Source organism: Oncorhynchus kisutch, linkage group LG17 (assembly GCF_002021735.2).
Source record: "Oncorhynchus kisutch isolate 150728-3 linkage group LG17, Okis_V2, whole genome shotgun sequence".
Lineage (NCBI taxonomy): Eukaryota > Metazoa > Chordata > Actinopteri > Salmoniformes > Salmonidae > Oncorhynchus > Oncorhynchus kisutch.
Window position 1 is genome coordinate 51543596 of NC_034190.2, and position 17427 is coordinate 51561022.

General features: G+C 41.8%; 2 protein-coding genes and 1 non-coding gene across 3 annotated transcripts; 1 reads left to right on the plus strand and 2 right to left on the minus strand.

The window, feature by feature from the left end:
- Positions 1 to 56: 56 nt before the first annotated feature.
- On the plus strand, positions 57 to 129 carry trnag-ucc (transfer RNA glycine (anticodon UCC)). The gene has a single exon. It is a non-coding gene; the product is annotated as a tRNA-Gly (tRNA).
- Positions 130 to 1111: 982 nt separating this feature from the next.
- Positions 1112 to 2404, minus strand: LOC109907464 (transcription factor HES-5). Its single transcript, XM_020505430.2, has 2 exons — positions 2280 to 2404; positions 1112 to 2159 (listed from the first exon to the last, which is right to left on the minus strand). The coding sequence occupies exons 1-2, from the start codon at positions 2340 to 2342 to the stop codon at positions 1704 to 1706; spliced, it is 519 nt and encodes a 172-aa protein (XP_020361019.1). The 5' UTR covers positions 2343 to 2404; the 3' UTR covers positions 1112 to 1703.
- Positions 2405 to 9809: 7405 nt separating this feature from the next.
- On the minus strand, positions 9810 to 11217 carry LOC109906982 (transcription factor HES-5-like). The gene is made up of 2 exons (XM_020504790.2): positions 11101 to 11217; positions 9810 to 10990 (listed from the first exon to the last, which is right to left on the minus strand). The coding sequence occupies exons 1-2, from the start codon at positions 11158 to 11160 to the stop codon at positions 10568 to 10570; spliced, it is 483 nt and encodes a 160-aa protein (XP_020360379.1). The 5' UTR covers positions 11161 to 11217; the 3' UTR covers positions 9810 to 10567.
- Between the last annotated feature and the right edge of the window lie 6210 nt (positions 11218 to 17427).

A 17427-nucleotide genomic window follows, 5' to 3' on the forward strand; every position in this document is an offset into this window, starting at 1 on the left:
GTCTACATGAAAACTGCACATTTCTACATTCTGTGCTTAAAAAGAAACTACTATGTGGTTCCATAGTGTAGTGGTTATCACATCTGCTTTCCACACAGAAACTCCTGGGTTCAAGCCCCAGTAGAACCATGCTTTATTTGACTGAGAGACTGAAAAACAGCTTCTATCTCAAGGCCATCAGACTGTTAAACAGCCATCACTAACATTGAGTGGCTGCTGCCAACATACTGACTTAATCTCTAGCCACTTTCATAATAAAAAATTGGATGTAACAAAAATGTGTCACTAGCCACTTTAAACAATACCACTTTATATCATGTTTACATACCCTACATTACTCATATGTATGTACTGTACTCTATACCATCTACTGCCTATGCCATCGCTCATCCATATATTTTTATGTACATATTCTTATTAATTCCTTTACATTTGTGTGTATAAGGTAGTTGTTGTGAAATTGTTAGATTACTTGTTAGATATTACTGCATGGTCGGAACTAGAAGCACAAGCACTTCGCTACACTCGCATTAACATCTGCTAACCATGTGTATGTGACTTATAAAATTGGATTTGATTTGAAGATAAGAAGAAAGGTCCTAAAAAATGTCTTATTCGATGACATCAACAAGAATGAAAAGTTTAAAAAATCATTTTCAAAACATGCAATGAGTTTTTCTAGCCAGGTGGACACCATATTTCTGCTCCTCACGTCGCCGCAAATCTTTTAGTGTTTGAAAATTCACTGTTTTTAAACGGTTTTTACTTTTGATGGCATTATCAAAGTGCACTTTTTTTAACTACAAAACAAAACACGATAGACACTGTTACCATATGCAGACACTGATATGGTGATGGAGATAATAAATTAGGTTTTAAAAGTGGTAGTATTGCACTTCAATGTGTAAAACTGTCTCATTTGATCATGCAAAACGCTCATACTTAAACCAAGATTCTTAGGGGGTAACCATTGCAAAAGTTATGTGGATTTTCTTAAATTTGTTAGTCAAATTTGACAAGACATTTCATGGAGGAGGGTCAAATGAACTAGTTAGAACAAAATGTATGGAATGCAAGATCCACTACCATTTGGTCAAAAATCACAATCCCGGACAAAAGGTTATTATTTATTTCAAATTGATTGTAGTTTTATTGTCATACAAATGTCATACATAGTTTTAAGAGCTTCTTTAAATGCAATATAAAACAATAATGCTACTATTACAAAGCATACAAACATACTATTGCCTTTTATAAAAGATACATCCATAAGATAACAAAACAATGAATAACAATAGAGAAATATCCTCAAAGAATTGCTGTAAAAAATACAGTAGCCTATTGTAGATGCTGTTACATCTGTCATATAACACATAGACTCCATTGGAGTATGAATAAAATGCACATTTCACAATAATAGATCATAACTCAATCGTCAGCTACATTCTTCACTGCAAATGAAAATCTAATTTGATAAAACAAGTAAGAGAAAAAAACATCCTTCACAAAAAAAGTGACTACCCTCACATCAAATATGCCACGAATGTGCCACACACATCTGTCCATCAATGTGATGAGAAAATAAGAGCTCAGGAAACCCACAACGTTGAGCAGGTTGGAAATGCATATTTCCTACACAGTGAGGGACATACAGTCCATTGTTTCCCTCAGGTTTTCGAGTGACTTCAGTCCACCATCTTTCTCTACCAGGGCCTCCAGACTGGGCCTTTAGCTCCTGTGTCCTGGAGCGTGGTGTTGGTGTTAGTGGTGGGTCGGAGGGTGGAGGAGACTGGGGAGGTGGAATGGACCACTGGGTGCTGCTGGATGGATCTCTGGACCTGGGTGGAGAGCTGCTGCTGGAGCCCCTGAAGAGGTCCAGCCGAGGTGATGATGGAAGTGGTGTCTCTCTTGGGGTTTCCGGACAGGAACTGCAGAGACTCCCTACAACATTGTGAATAACCCTCGCCGTAGTCCCTCTGAGATGGATCCGGCTGCAGCTGCTGCCTCAGGAAGCTCACGGTCATCTCCAGGATGTCGGCTTTCTCCAGCTTGGTGTTGGGGTCCTGTTTGTGGAACTCCTTCTCCAGGATGAGCTTGAGCTGCTCGATGCAGCCGTTGATGCGATCCCGACGCATCTTCTCCACGATGGGTTTCCTTATCTGACGCAGAGAAGAACATTAGTCTACAGCTCTAATATGACATAAATAAACTGAGAAAGCCACAATAAACATACACACTTTTTACTGTATATACACATTGATTGAACATCATTTGCATACCTTAATGTCTTTTTCTGCGAACCTCAGGTGCTGGAAAGAGAAGTTGGTTGAACAGGGAGCCATGTCTGTAGGTGTGAGAGAGTGACAGGTCTGTCTGCTAGTTCTCTTGGGCCGCAGTGTGGTGTGGGCCCTCTAAGGGATCTCTCCCCCTTTATATAGCAGGAGATTACCATGACAAAGCCATGTGGCCCAGACCAGGCTGGGGTTCCCACACTACTGAGACCACAGGGCCGCCCATCGCAACAATAGGAGAAACATCAATAACTTGATGGATTATGGGGTAGTAGAGGCAACACAGAGATGTTTCCCAAGATAAACTATTAACTACTGATTAATGGATGAATAGGTTAAGCCATTATACATGCAATTAACATCACATCTCGGTTTTCATACCTATCAAATTAGAAAACTATGGGGTAAAAACAAGTTAAAAGCCAACACACTTCTGAAGGGAAGAGCCCTCTTAAAAGAGGGTCATTTATACCGTAAAGAAAAGATCTGAGTAATTTCAGAACCCTTTCATTTCTAACACAATCTCGCCAGTATAATTACAAAATAAAATTACTCTGGAGAGTTATCTTTCTCTCCAGACAATGTTATTGTTGTAATTAACCCAACATTAGTTGAATTCTCGCATAGTTTCAATAAAATACATACAATTTGGATACAATTCATATGCAGTCAGTACTGCAACAGTGTGGTTACAACACTTTTGAAAGTTAGTGGCATCGTAACCATTGGGCTTGTATTGTTATAAAAATGATGCTAATGCTAAAGGGTGCTCATGTCTGATGAAGAAGACATTCACATAGACACAGATGTCTGTCGCTGTGTTGGAATGTGGGAGTTACACACACTTACGTATATATCAAACCTTTTGTCACACACCCCACACACTTCGTCCAGACAAGTAGCCTCCACGTTGACAGACAGTTGACATATAACCATTGTGTTATCTATTGTCTGTACCTCTGTTCTCATTGGCTGTCGAGTGTGGGAAAGCTCATGACAACTCATGCCCACATGTGGATTTATTGCCCCCCAGGAAAGATTCATTCTAGAATGCTTTGTCCCACAACAAGTGTTTTAGTGTATTTTTCCAATTCAAAGTATGACTGAAGAGGTATTTTATCTCGTAGATGGTAAATATCGTGGCATTAAATACAAAGAAGAGGAACTACAGTATAACATTGTAACTAATAAGATAAATTGTTACTTTCCCAAGAAAAATCCCAGAACTCTCATCTGTGTTCAATGTAGGACTATGTGCTGCTGGACCAGAGCGGGGAGACTGGGGACAATGCAACAGTCACTGGCAGAGTGCAATGGCTGTGTTTCAGGCAGTGCAAAGGTCACACATGTCTGGCCTGGCCTGTGGGCGCTGTGAGGAGACTACTCTCCCTAGTTTCCCACCAGTCCCTAGCATTGGGGTAGATGAGCTACAAAAGCCAGGCCGCTCCCTCAATGCCCCATTGGGAATGTTAATTGATCCTTTGTTGCAGGACAAACAGAAACCCTATGTCACAGACCATCTGGGAAAAAATCAAGTTAATGGGGCCTTGCACATCGACAAAGAGCTACAAGAGCGCCCTGTCTTCTTCTTCCACTTTGGCCTGGATGAATATTGAACATTTCAATGGTGTTAAAACTACTCATAAAGGGGAATTTGTCAACTACATCTATACAATAATATTTTTTAACTGTTAGCTAGAAATTCCCCTTTGGCTAGCTGTGCATTGATCACATTGACAGTGTGGGGAAGGGAAGGTTTTGGCTAGCTTGTGCATTGACCACATTGACAGTGTCGGGAAGGAAAGGTTTTGGCTAGCTTGTGCATTGACCACATTGACAGTGTGGGGAAGGGAAGGTTTTGGCTAGCTTGTGCATTGACCACATTGACAGTGTGGGGATGGGAAGGTTTTGGCTAGCCTTTGTCTGGGGTCTTTTAGTGTGTGTGAACAGTGACCCACCAAAAGATAGACAACAGTCAGTCTGAATTCCTGCCATACACTCTGGACTGCCAGGCATGTGGTGGAGTAAGGCAGTTTCCCATCAGCCCTGTGCCTTTGGGAGTGTGCTAGCTCCTGTTTCCCACACTCTCTGTCCATTCACCGGCCTCAATAAGGGGACAATAGAAGTGTGTCTTGTTACACATCACATTAGCCACGGTGTTTGATCTCTGGTTGGAGGGAGGGAGGGCTCCGTAATCACCGCCAGACCATCTGCAGGACTAACCCTGAGAAACTTCTTTCAAACTTTTTGCCACAATAAAAAGGATACGTATTTCTTAGCCCAAGCAAGTCTCTTCTTCTTATTCGTGTCCTTTAGTAGTGGTTTCTTTGCAGCAATTTGACCATAAAGACCGGATTCACGCAGTCTCAACTGACCAGTTGATGTTGAGACGTGTCTGTTACTTGAACTCTGCGAAGCATTTATTTGGGCTGCAATTTCTGAGGCTAATGAACTTATCCTCTGCAGCAGAGGTAACTCTGGGTCTTCCTTTCCTGTGGCGGTCCTCATGAGAGCTAATTTCATCATAGCACTGAATGGTTATTCTGACTGCACTTTAAGAAACTTTTTCTCTTTCTGACATTTTCCAGAATGACTGACCTTCATGTCTTAAAGTAATGATGGATAGTCGTTTCTCTTTGCTTATTTGAGCTGTTCTTGCCATAATATGGACTTGGTCTTTTACCAAATAGGGCTATCTTCTGTATACCACCCTTAACTTGTCACTGAAGGGGTTAAACCAAGGCCTCATACCTTGGTTTAATGATTAACTGTAAGGTCTCCTCTCAGGAGACCTCTGTGTGTGTGTTAAAACCTGTCTTGAGTGTTGTGCCCTATCAGAAGGCAGGAAACCGCCTACGCTCATACTCCTCCTGTCTGGGCCCCACCATGGTTGTCTGAGGTTCTGAGAATACTACAGGTTTTCTGAGAACACAAGGCTGCCGCAAGCCTGATGAAAACAGTCACCTGTCAGAAGATACTTAGACTCGTTCACTTTGTTATGAACCTATACTTGTGTGTGTGTCTTTGTGTTCTTTGACGTCATTTCCGTTCACAACTTGTAGACTTGCTTACATGCTGCTGTGTGGTTTGTTGCTAACCTTACTTTGCTACCTGCCAACTTTACGGTTTTTACTTTTTAATTTCCGTTTTATATGTTAATTTTTTCCCTAGCTCAACTTTTTTCATTCAACTTATTCACCCCGGACGCTTTATCTGGACGTGGTTCGTCAGGACCTTCACCAGCCGAAGATAATATTAACATTAGTAACATTAACATTATGCCTTCTAATTGCAGTCGCTGTACTCATAATATACAGAAGAATGATTGCCTTATGGCGAGGATACCTGTGCTGCAAGCCGAGCTTCAGACGCAGTCGTTAGGCAAGGGCAATTTACTTGTAGGAAAGGATGAAACAGCGTCTGTGCCACCAATAAGTACAGATAGCCGTATAAATCCCCTCGCACAGTCCCCGAAGCCTGACAATTTTCTCATGGCTTCTGGAAGGAAATGCTGTAGGAATACTCAGCCAGTGTCGCTCATTCAGCCAACGGAAACTTTCAACATGTTCACCCTATTAAGCAACGAGTCGGAGTCAGAGGCCGAGCCTTCTCTGGTCTCTATTCCTCCCGTTACGGGGTCTGGGACGCTGAAGCCTCCAACCATAAGCTCTGACAAATGGAAAACCCTAGTCATTGGCGACTCCATTACCTGCAGTATTAGACTTAAAACGAATCATCCAGCGATCATACACTGTTTACCAGGGGGCAAGGCTACCGACGTTAAGGCTAATCTGAAGATGGTGCTGGCTTAAGCTAAAACTGGTGAGTGTAGAGAGTAAAGGGATATTGTTATCCAAGTCGGCTTCAACTATGTTAGGATGAAACAGTCAGAGGTCACCAAGCGCAACATAGCTAGAGCGTGTAAATCAGCTAGCAATATGTGTCGGCATTGAGTAATTGTCTCTGGCCCCCTCCCAGTTAGGGGGAGTGATGAGCTCTACAGCAGAGTCTCACAACTCAATTGCTGGTTGAAAACTGTTTTTGTAGATAATTGGCCCTCTTTCTGGGACTCACCCACAAACAGGACCCAGCCTGGCCTGCTGAGGAGTGACGGACTCCATTCTAGCTGGAGGGGTGCTCTCATCTTATCTACGAACATAGACAGGACTCTAACTCCACAATGAGAGCTGTTAGCCAGCCTGCCAGCTTAGTGGAGTCTGCCACTAGCACAGTCAGTGTTGTCAGCTCAGCTATCCCTATTGAGACCGTGTCTGTGCCTCGATCTAGGTCGGGCAAAACTTAACATGGCGGTGTTCGCTTTAGCAATCTCACTGGAAGACCTCCTCCATGCCTGTCATTATTGAAAGAGATTGTGATATCTCACATCTCAAAATAGGGCTACATAATGTTGATCCCTCACTTCAAAGGCAGTTATAGTCAATTAACTAATCATAATCTTGATGTGATTAGACTGACTGAAACATGGCTTAAGCCTGATGAATTTATTGTATTAAATGATGCCTCCCCTCCTGGTTACACTGGTGACCATATCCCGCAAAGGCAGAGGTGTTGCTAACATTTACGATAGCAAATTTCAATGTACAAAAAAAACCCAGACGTTTTCGTCTTTTGAACTTCTAGTCATGAAATCTATGCAATCTACTCAAGCACTTTTTATATCTACTGTTTACAGGCCTCAGCGTTCCTCACTGAGTTCCCTGAACTCCTATCAGATCTTGTAGTCATGGCAGATAATATTCACATTTTTGGTGACTTTAATATTCACATGGAAAAGTCCACGGACCCACTCCAAAAGTCTTTTGGAGCCATCCTCGACTCAGTGGGTTTTGTCCCACATGTCTCCGGACCTACTCACTGGCACATTCATACTCTGGACCTAGTTTTGTCCTGTGGAATAAATATTGTGGATCTAAATGTTTTTCCTCACAATCCTGGACTATCGGACCACCATATTATTACGTTTGCAATCGCAACAAATAATCTGCTCAGACCCCAACCAAGGATCATCAAAAGCCATGCTATAAATAGAGATGCTAGTTCTAGGTCCCAAGAAACAAAGAGATCTTCTGTTGAATCTGAGAATTAATCTTGATGGTTGTACAGTTGTCTCAAAAAAAATTGTGAAGGACCTCAGCGTTACTCTGGACCCTGATCTCTCTTTTGATGAACATATCAAGGACAGCTTTTTTCCGTCTACGTAACATTGCAAAAATCAGAAACTTTGTCCAAAAATTCATCCATGCTTTTGTCACGTCTAGGTTAGACTACTGCAATGCTCTACTTTCCGGCTACCCGGATAAAGCACTAAATAAACTTCAGTTAGTGCTAAACACGGCTGCTAGAATCTTGACTAGAACCAAGAAATTTGATCATATTACTCCAGTGCTAGCCTCTCTACACTGGCTTCCTGTTAAGGCAAGGGCTGATTTCAAGGTTTTACTGCTAACCTACAAAGCATTACATGGGCTTGTTCCTACCTATCTTTCCGATTTGGTCCTGCCGTACATACCTACATGTACGCTACGGTCACAAGACGCAGACCTCCTTACTGTTCCTAGAATTTCTAAGCAAATAGCTTGAGGCAGAACTTTCTCCTATAGAGCTCAATTTTTATGGAATGGTCTGCCTATCCATGTGAGAGACGCAGACTCGGTCTCGACCTTTAAGTCTTTATTGAAGACTCATCTCTTCAGGGGGTCCTATGATTGAGTGTAGTCTGGCCCAGGAGTGTGAAGGTGAACGGAAAGGGACTGGAGCAACGAACCGCCCTTGCTGTCTCTGCCTGGCAGGTTCCACTCTCTCCACTGGGATTCTCTGCCTCAAACTCTATTACAGGGGCTGAGTCACTTGCTTACTGGTGCTCTTCCATGCCGTCCCTAGGATGGGTGCGTCACTTGAGTGGGTTGAGTCACTGACTTGATCTTCCTGTCCTGGTTGGTGCCCCCCCTTGGGTTTGTACCGTGGGGGAGATCTTCATGGGCTATACTTGTCTCAGGATGGTAAGTTGGTGGTTGAAGATATCCCTTTAGTGGTATCCTGCCTGTTGGCCCTGTCCAGGGGTATCGTCGGACGGGGCCAGGGTGTCTCCCGACCCCTCCTGTCTCAGCCTCCAGTATTTATGCTGCAGTAGTTTATGTGTCGGGGGGCTAGGGTCAGTCTGTTATATCTGGAGTATTTCTCCTGTCTTATCCGGTGTCCTGTGTGAATTTAAGTATGGTCTCTCTAATTCTCTCTCTCTTTTTCTCTTTCTTTCTTTCTCTCTTTCTTTCTCTGTCTCTCTTGGAGGACCTGCGCCCTAAGAGCATGCCTCAGGACCTGGCCTGATGACTTCTTCCTGTCCCCAGTCCACCTGGTCGTGCTGCTGCTCCAGTTTCAACTGTTCTGCCTGCGGCTATGGAACCCTGACCTTTTCACCGGACCTGCTACCTGTCCCAGACCTGCTGTTTTCAACTCTCTAGAGACAGCAGGAGAGGTAGAGATACTCTGAATGATCGGCTATGAAAAGCCAACTGACATTTACTCCTGAGGTGCTGATCTGTTGCACCCTCTACAACCACTGTGATTATTATTATTTGACCCTGCTGGTCATTTATGAACATCTTGACCATGTTCAATGTATAATGTCCACCCGGCACAGCCAGACTGGCCACCCCTCATAGCCTGGTTCCTCTCTAGGTTTCTTCCTAGGTTGTGGCCTTTCTAGGTAGTTTTTCCTAGCCACAGTGCAATTGTATTACTAAAGTATCATTTTTATACTTAAACAAATAGTCTGTGTTTCCTTTCTACTACCAATATGTATAAGTTTGATAATTATATAGACCTGATCATCTGTTGAAGAAATTGACCAACAACACAACACAACTGATTGGCTCAAACACATTAAGAAGGAAAGAAATTCCACAAATGAACTTTTAACAAAGTACAACTGTTAAATGAAATGCATTCCAGGTGACTACCTCATAACGCTGGCTGAGAGAATGCCAAGAGTGTGCAAAGCTGTCATCAAGGCAAAGGGTGGCTACGACATTGAAGAATCTCAAATATAAAATATATTTTGAGTTGTTTCACACTTTTTTGGTTACTACATGATTCCATATGTGTTATTTAATAGTTTTGATGTCTTCACTATGATTCTACAATGTAGAAAATAGTAACAATAAAGAAAAACACTTGAATGAGTAGGTGTGTCCAAACTTTTGAATGGTTCTGTACATAGGTTTTGTCCAACCACAAATCAACAATAGGTTTCAAGGATTTGGTTTATCAATCAGGAACCAATATTGAACTGACATCTCTATACCTTTAGGATAGGTGCTCCTCACAATCTAAATTTAGGTTTGTGAATATAGTCAATCAACCAATATGTTTTATATACTAACTAGAGTGGTCTTCTTTTTAACTTTGTGGATGACAAAGTTAGCCATACTACTGTTGTAATCAGAATGGATGTGGGTGGATAACTTTGTGTAGATATATGACTCCGTAAGACAGAGAAGATAAAACCAAAAATGCAGTTTTTAATTTATTTTCGAACACTTGATGGCATGTCACTCCAAATGGCGTGTCATTTAAACCAATAAAGGCAAACAAACTTTTCACAGAAAAGCTTTTTTCTTTACAAAACCTTTTGTGGAATACACAAAATCTCTCACAGGTGTATCTTCGAAATTACAATGAACTTTTTAACATATTCTTTGAACATTGAATACTGTATTATCAATGACATTGATTTTACATAATCATAACATGATTTACATTCAGTGTAGATCCATTGGATCCATTTGTGTGATAATATAGCTACATCAAATTGATACATTTTATCATTCAATGACAAAGAGTTTGACAAATTCTAACAAAAAGGTGGTCACAGACCCAAAGAGTAGCAACTCAATATCAGTTAGAAATACAATGCAAGTATGTTATTACAATAATTTAACTCTGTACTGTCAGAGCTAAGGTTCTCAAACGAGAACATAAAATAAGAGAAACACTGTTATTAAATCAGTGTACATTTTCAAATACATAGTATGTATCCAGACCAATCTGAATCATTTCATAGAATCCTTCCTTTCAAAGGAATACTGGCGAAACATGCCCTTTCTTCATCTGGATGAAGACTAATGACATAGCATCTCTTGCCAAATGCAGAAGAAGTAGACCTCCGTCACTCCGAGCACCACTGTCAGTGCTTGTCAAAACATACACTGGCCTGTCTAATTCCGTTTGTCTGACATGAAAAGGTCTGAAGCGTTGCTCTACCAGGGCCTCCAGAGCGGATGGGAGATGGGTCTCATCACACCCTTGGTGGTGGCCTGGTCTATTGGGGAGCCCAGCGGGGAGAGGGACCTGGGAGCCTGGCTGTGTTGGCTGGATGTCTGCAGGCTGTGGAAGTGGGTCAGCAGCCTGCTGTGGGACTGTGTCTTCACCTCACACTGCGACAGGAAGCTGACAGCCTCCTGCACACAGTGAGAGTAGCTCCCATTGGCTACCACGGTGGAGGAACTCCCTGCCTGCTGCTGTCGGCTCAGGTAATAGACGGTCATCTCCAAGATGTCAGCCTTCTCCTGCTTGGAGTCAGGCTGCTGCAGGAGGAACTCGGGAGCCAGGAGGGACTTGAGCTGCTCGATGCTGGTGTTGATGCGATCTCTGCGCATCTTCTCCACAGCTGGCTTCTTTACCTGCACAAAGAAAAAACAAGGAACAGTTTAGTCAACTTGCCATGTATAATTAACAGCAATAGAATAAGATTGAAATGTACTGTATGAATGTATTCAAAGCATTTGTTTACCTTAGTAAGTGAAAGGTTCTGCTCAGAGTAGGTCATCTGTCTAGTCATTGTTGGTGCCATGGCTGTGGCAGTAGTAGTTCTGTTGAGCTGAAATCTCAGTAAAGAGCCAATTGAATATGTGCTGTCTTCCCTCTGGTTCTCCCTCCTATTTATACTCCTAAATCTCCACATGAATGTGTAGGTCCTGGGCTTGTTGGAGGTTCTCACAGCCTGGAGCCAATGGGAGGGCTGGGAGGGGCATTGTGAGATCCCGTGCTGCCACATGCTCAATGAAGTGTTTATTGCTGGGAGGACAAAGAGTGTGCCTCTCGGGAGCAGGTTGATATAGCACACAAAAAACTATACATACCTCGGCCTAAACATCAGCGCCACAGGTAACTTCCACAAAGCTGTGAACGATCTGAGAGACAAGGCAAGAAGGGCATACTATGCCATCAAAAGGAACATAAAATTTGACATGACAATTAGGATCTGGCTAAAAATGCTTGAATCAGTTATAGAACCTATTGCCCTTTATGATTGTGAGGTCTGGGGTCCACTCACCAACCAAGAATTCACAAAATGGGACAAACACCAAATTGAGACTCTGCATGCAGAATTCTGCAAAAATATCCTCAGTCTACAACGTAAAACACCAAATAATCCATGCAGAGCAGAATTAGGCCGATACCCATTAAATATCAAAATCCAGAAAAGATCTGTTAAATTCTACAACCACCTAAAAGGAAGAGATTCATAACAAAGGCATCACCTACAGAGAGATGAACCTAGAGAAGAGTCCCCTAAGCAAGCTGGTCCTGGGGCTCTGTTCACAAACACAAACAGACCCCACAGTGCCCAGAACAGCAACACAATTAGACTCAACCAAATCATGAGAAAACAAAAAGATAATTACTTGACACATTGAAATGAATTAACAAAAAAACAGAGCAAACTATAATGCTGTTTGGTCATTAACAGAGAATAGAATACCTGACCACTGTGAGCATAGCCTTGCTATTGAGAAAGGCCTCCGTAGGCAAACCTGGCTCTCAAGAGAAGGCAGGCTATGTGCACACTGCCTACAAAATGAGGTGGAAACTGAGCTACACTTCCTAATCTCCTGCCAAATGTATGACCATATTAGAGACACATATCTTCCTCAGATTACACAGATCCACAAAGAATTCGAAAACAAACCCGATTTTGATAAACTCCCATATCTACTGGGTGAAATACCACAGTGTGCCATCACAGCAGCAATATATGTGACCTATTGCCACAGGAAAAGGGCAACCAGTGAAGAACAAACACCATTGTAAATACCACCCATATGTATGTTTATTTATTTTCCCTTTTGTACTTTAACCGTTTGCACATCGTTACAACACTGTATGACATTTGTAATGTCTTTATTATTTTGGAACTTCTGTGAGTGTAATGTTTACTGTTCATTTTTATTATTTATTTCACTTTTGTATATTATGTACTTCAGTTGCTTTGGCAATGTTAACATATGTTTCCCATTCCAATAAAGCCCCTTGAATTGAATTGAATAGATGGGGAGGGAGAGGAAGGCTGGGAGGGAAAGGGAGGGGAGGGAGGGGGGCTGACATGGTGTCATTATGGATCTGGGAAAGTGGTGACCCCAGAGGAAGGAGTGTGCTCATCTTCTGCCATTATCACAGAATAAAGAGTGAGCACAAAGTGTTTCGGCACAGAGCACACATACAGTAGGTGTGAGACTGAGAGATCTGGGGCAGGGTTGTGAGTCTAACAGCACATGGAGCTACTGTGTTGTCCACTAGCTTCATGGAGCAGGTTGTTTCCAATAGCCTAAATTGTTCATATCCATGAGCTATTCAAAATCCTTGGGTCTCTGGTGTAATGTCATGTAAAGATGTAATGATGTAATGATAGGACAACATTTATCTATCACTCCAGTGTTCATTTGCTAAATTATAATTACTTCGCTACTATGGCCTATTTACTGCCTTACCTCTTCATGCCATTTGCACACACTGTATAGACTTTTTTTCCTATTGTGTTATTGACTGTACGTTTGTTTATTCCATGTGTAACTCTGGGTTGTTGTGTCACACTGCTTTGCTTTATCTTGGCCAGGTCGCAGTTGTAAATGAGAACTTGTTCTCAACTGGCCAACCTGGTTAAATAAAGGTAAAATCCAATAAAAAATAAAGTTAGTCTTTGGTGTGGTCTGTATATTTGTCAGGTAGTAGATTTCTGTGAGTTATAAACATTGCACAGTTGTAGCAGTTACTGCCATGAACAGTCCTCACATCAACCCATTAATATATCCAGAATTGAGTTTTGGAAAGCTCCACATGTAGATATGGACTGTTACTCTTTTAGCACACTTTCACGTCTACTGATAGAAATGCAGGCCCCACAACCTTTAGACACACAGCTGCCCGTCCTGCCTGCCGCTGGCTGCGTCCCAGTCACAAGCTCCCTTCCTACCCAAGTGGAACGTGAGAGCTGCCATGGTCCTGAGTTTCCCACACTTCAGTGTTAATGACACTGGGGCAGACACACAAAGGAAGTGTGCCCCGTCACACAAAGCTCAAGTGACCAAGGCCCTTCTACTCCCTCCTCCCTCCTGCCCAGCCACAGTGCAGTCAACCAGGCTCTCACAAGGCTTTCACAGGCACACCATCTGGACAGATGGGACACTATAATCACCCAATGGGCCACGTGAGACCTGCTCAGGGAGATGAAATAGAAAGCGTGAGAATGTAGGAAAAGGGCAAGTAAAAAGTCAAACTTCAAAGTCTTTTAGATATTATAATGACTTTTTGACTAAATATATGAAAATACAAGATTAAAAAAACATGTTGTATTATACTATTACCACCGAATCAAATCAATACAAATTACTAATACCAATACCACCATTATTACAATTGTAATAGCACTACAATGTCAATTTGTATTCAATTATTTTTAATTTAATAGTTTATATGATGGATCTTACTTGAGTACTCTAGCAATGTTCACAGTAAAGGAATTTGGAGTGAAAATGCCTTTCTCTGCCCTGGACACTTCATGCTTAACATCTCCAATGAACATGTGAAATGTCCACAGACAGAGGATGTACTCCATGTTCTCACCACGTTCCCACCACATATCAGTTGTAGTCAATGCTCATTGGTTAGTTCCCATCCATAACACATCATGCTACGAATGGGAGGGGGGAAGCGGGCATTTTTAAGGGCACCTCCCACCTGTTCATTTGGATCAGGGCCATTGTATTGAATTAATTCAAGCAATTCGTGCACTTTCTATTGTCACGAGGGCCTCGTGATTGCCAAAAATACTATGAGAAGCTACATCACATTAAAGCGTAGTGAGAGCTGATATAAAGGTAAAGGAAAAGGAGGTTAAAATCAGAGACATCGCACACTGAAAGCACACTGAGTCATCCTCATTTCAAAGCAGGCAATATACAAAGACCTTACAGCACATCCAACATAAGGGAACACATCAAATGGACCATGTTGAACTGATGAGGATGTCTTTCAATGAAGCTTACAGGAACTATATATTGTAGGTCTGTTTAACTCATGTTTCCTTTCTCTGCTCCTACAGGGGTAAAGTTAAGATCCTTGAGAGGAAATACACTGATAGGGTGGAGAAGCTTCGCACGGCACTCGAGAGCCAACTCCACAACAGGGTCTCCAGCACAGACTCTTTCTTCTCAGTCAGGAGGCCCCTGCTCTTCCACAACAACTACTTAAAGTACCCCAGAGATATTCTATGACTGTCTCCATTACCTGCTAAAGATATTGCCCCACTGTTGATCCAGTGTGGATCTCCATGGAAACACCAAGACCAGCAGTGGGACTGAGCATGGTAACACTGAGCAGTTTCTGTACCCTATGCAAAGTTACTCTCACACCAAATCTGTCATCATCTCTACACACCTGGAAGAGCTAAAGATTATTATTATACTTTTTTGAATGTACCCTTTATTTAACTATTATTTGTACTATTTCAATTGATATGTACTATTTTGCAACTGAAATGATTGGGATATTTTTTCAACAATATGTGTATATATTTCCAGATATATATTTTTTTAAACAATAGATTCAAAGTTAATGGTCTTTTGTAAAGACAGAGATTTTAGTCTATGCTGTATGTATATGCCGTTCATTGTATGCCATTTTGTTTGAATATTTTTGCTGGTCACATGAAGACTACTCTCTGAGGAAAGAGTTATTACTGAAAACCATATTCCTGCATGTATACAAAGGAACAATATGTTGAAATAAGTATAGATTATGGTAGAGCTATGGTGGGCTCCCGAGTGGCGCAGTGGTCTAAGGCACTGCATCTTAGTGCTAGAGGCGTCCCTACAGACCCTGGTTTGATTCCAGGTTGTGTCACAATCGGCCGTGATTGGGAGTCCCATAGGGCGTCGCACAATTGGCCCGGCATTGTTAGGGTTTGGCCGGGGTACAGTAGGCAGCATTGTAAATAAGACTTTGTTCTTTAACTGACTTGCCTAGTTAAATGAAGCTTAAATAATAGAGCCTCGTGGTAGGCTACATCACAAGGGAAATTATATTTTTGATATCCAATGTAAACATTTTGTTGTAAAAAAACTGATGATGTCTGCTTTTTTTGTTATTTTTGATGTTGTCAATTTCTGCACCATTGCTTACTAAATAACTTGACAACTTAAAATATTTTAAATCCACCAAAAATGACCTCAACATCTATGGATCATGATTTCTTCAATAAGTGTTTCCCTAATAACCGGTAGTAAATAATAGTTCTCAATTTTCAGCTCTACCAGCCCACCAGTCTTTGCATATGTCCATGTAACTATTCATCCAAGCAGTCACAAATTCAACCCAACACACACACACACACACATACACAAACATACACTGTTTGCATATTGCTAGTAGCCAAAACAAGCAAATGAGAGATGTAATGCTTATCTGTCTATTATTTTATGTGAATGATACTCCGTCTTATCTGGGTAATAAATGCAATGTTTGCTTCATACAGTACATTTTGAATAATGATACATTTTGGTTTCAACAGGCTGTTGAGTATCAAAACTTGTTCCCATTCACAAAAATTAAGCAGCAGTCTAATTTGTCTGTTGGACTGACCACTACCATTTATTTAATTTGTTTCCTGTGAACAGTATGGTAAATTCATGACAGATGAGATATCTCAGTCTGTGCTATGTCCTCTGCTAGACAGCCTAAGCATTACTAAAAACAGTTCCCCTCAATTTAAAAAAAAGTTATGCCTGGTCAAAAAAGATTAGCTAGACCTCAAGTAGAGAGAGGTTTGATTATATGGCTTTATAGCCCCATCTACAGTCAGGAAACCTGGCAGTGTGGTGCCAGGATGACAAACTCTCCCACAACGTGTTCAAGACAAAGGAGATGATCATAGACTACAGGAAAAGGAGGGACTAGCACACCCCCATTCTCATCGACGGGGCTGTAGTTGAGCAGGTTGAGAGCTTCAAGTTCCTTGGTGTCCACATCACCAACTAACTATCATGGTCCAAACACACCAAGACAGCCGTGAAGAGGTTACGACAATGCCTATTCCCCCTCACGAGACTGAAAAGATTTGGCATTGGTCCTCAGATCCTCAAAAGGTTATAGGTTATACAGCTACACGATCGAGAGCATCCTGACTGCTTGCATCACCGCCTGGTATGGCAACTGCTCGGGCTCCGACCGCAAGGCACTACAGAGGGTAGTGTTAGCGGCCCAGTACATCACTGGGGCCAAGCTTCCTGCCACCCAGGACCTCTATACAAGGTGGTGTGAGAGGAAGGCCCTAAAAATTGCCAAAGACTCCAGCCACCCTAGTCAAAGACTTTTCTCTCTGCTACTGCACGGCAAGTGGTACCGGATCACCAAGTCTAGGTCCAAAAGGCTTCTTAAACCTCTTAAGGATCCAAACCTTTTTAAATTTTCTCCTAATATGACATAACCAAATCTAACTGCCCGTAGCTCAGGACCTGAAGCAAGGATATGTATATTCTTGATGCCATTTGAAAATAAACACTTTGAAGTTTGTGGAAATGTGAAATTAATGTAGGAGAATATAACACATTAGATCTGGTAAAAGATAATACAAAGAAAAAAACATGTTCATTTGTTTTTTTGTACCATCGTCTTTGAAATGCAAGAGAAAGTCCATAATTAGCAGTGTATGTGCAAAGTTTTAGACTGATCCAATGAACCATTGCATATCTGTTCAAAATGTTGTATCAAGACTGCCCAAATGTGACTAATTGGTTTATTAATGCATTTTAAAGTTCATAATTGTGCACTCTCCTAAAACAAT

What these genes read in the sequence shown, in the direction of transcription:
- LOC109907464 (XM_020505430.2), bottom strand. Translation starts at nt 2,342, where the DNA reads ATGGCTCCCTGTTCAACCAACTTCTCTTTCCAGCACCTGAGGTTCGCA. An exon ending in TCGCAGAAAAAGACATTAAG is followed by an intron (nt 2,160 to 2,279) that starts GTATGCAAATGA and finishes TCTCTGCGTCAG; the next exon opens with ATAAGGAAACCCATCGTGGA.
- LOC109906982 (XM_020504790.2), bottom strand. Translation starts at nt 11,160, where the DNA reads ATGGCACCAACAATGACTAGACAGATGACCTACTCTGAGCAGAACCTT. An exon ending in AGAACCTTTCACTTACTAAG is followed by an intron (nt 10,991 to 11,100) that starts GTAAACAAATGC and finishes TTCTTTGTGCAG; the next exon opens with GTAAAGAAGCCAGCTGTGGA.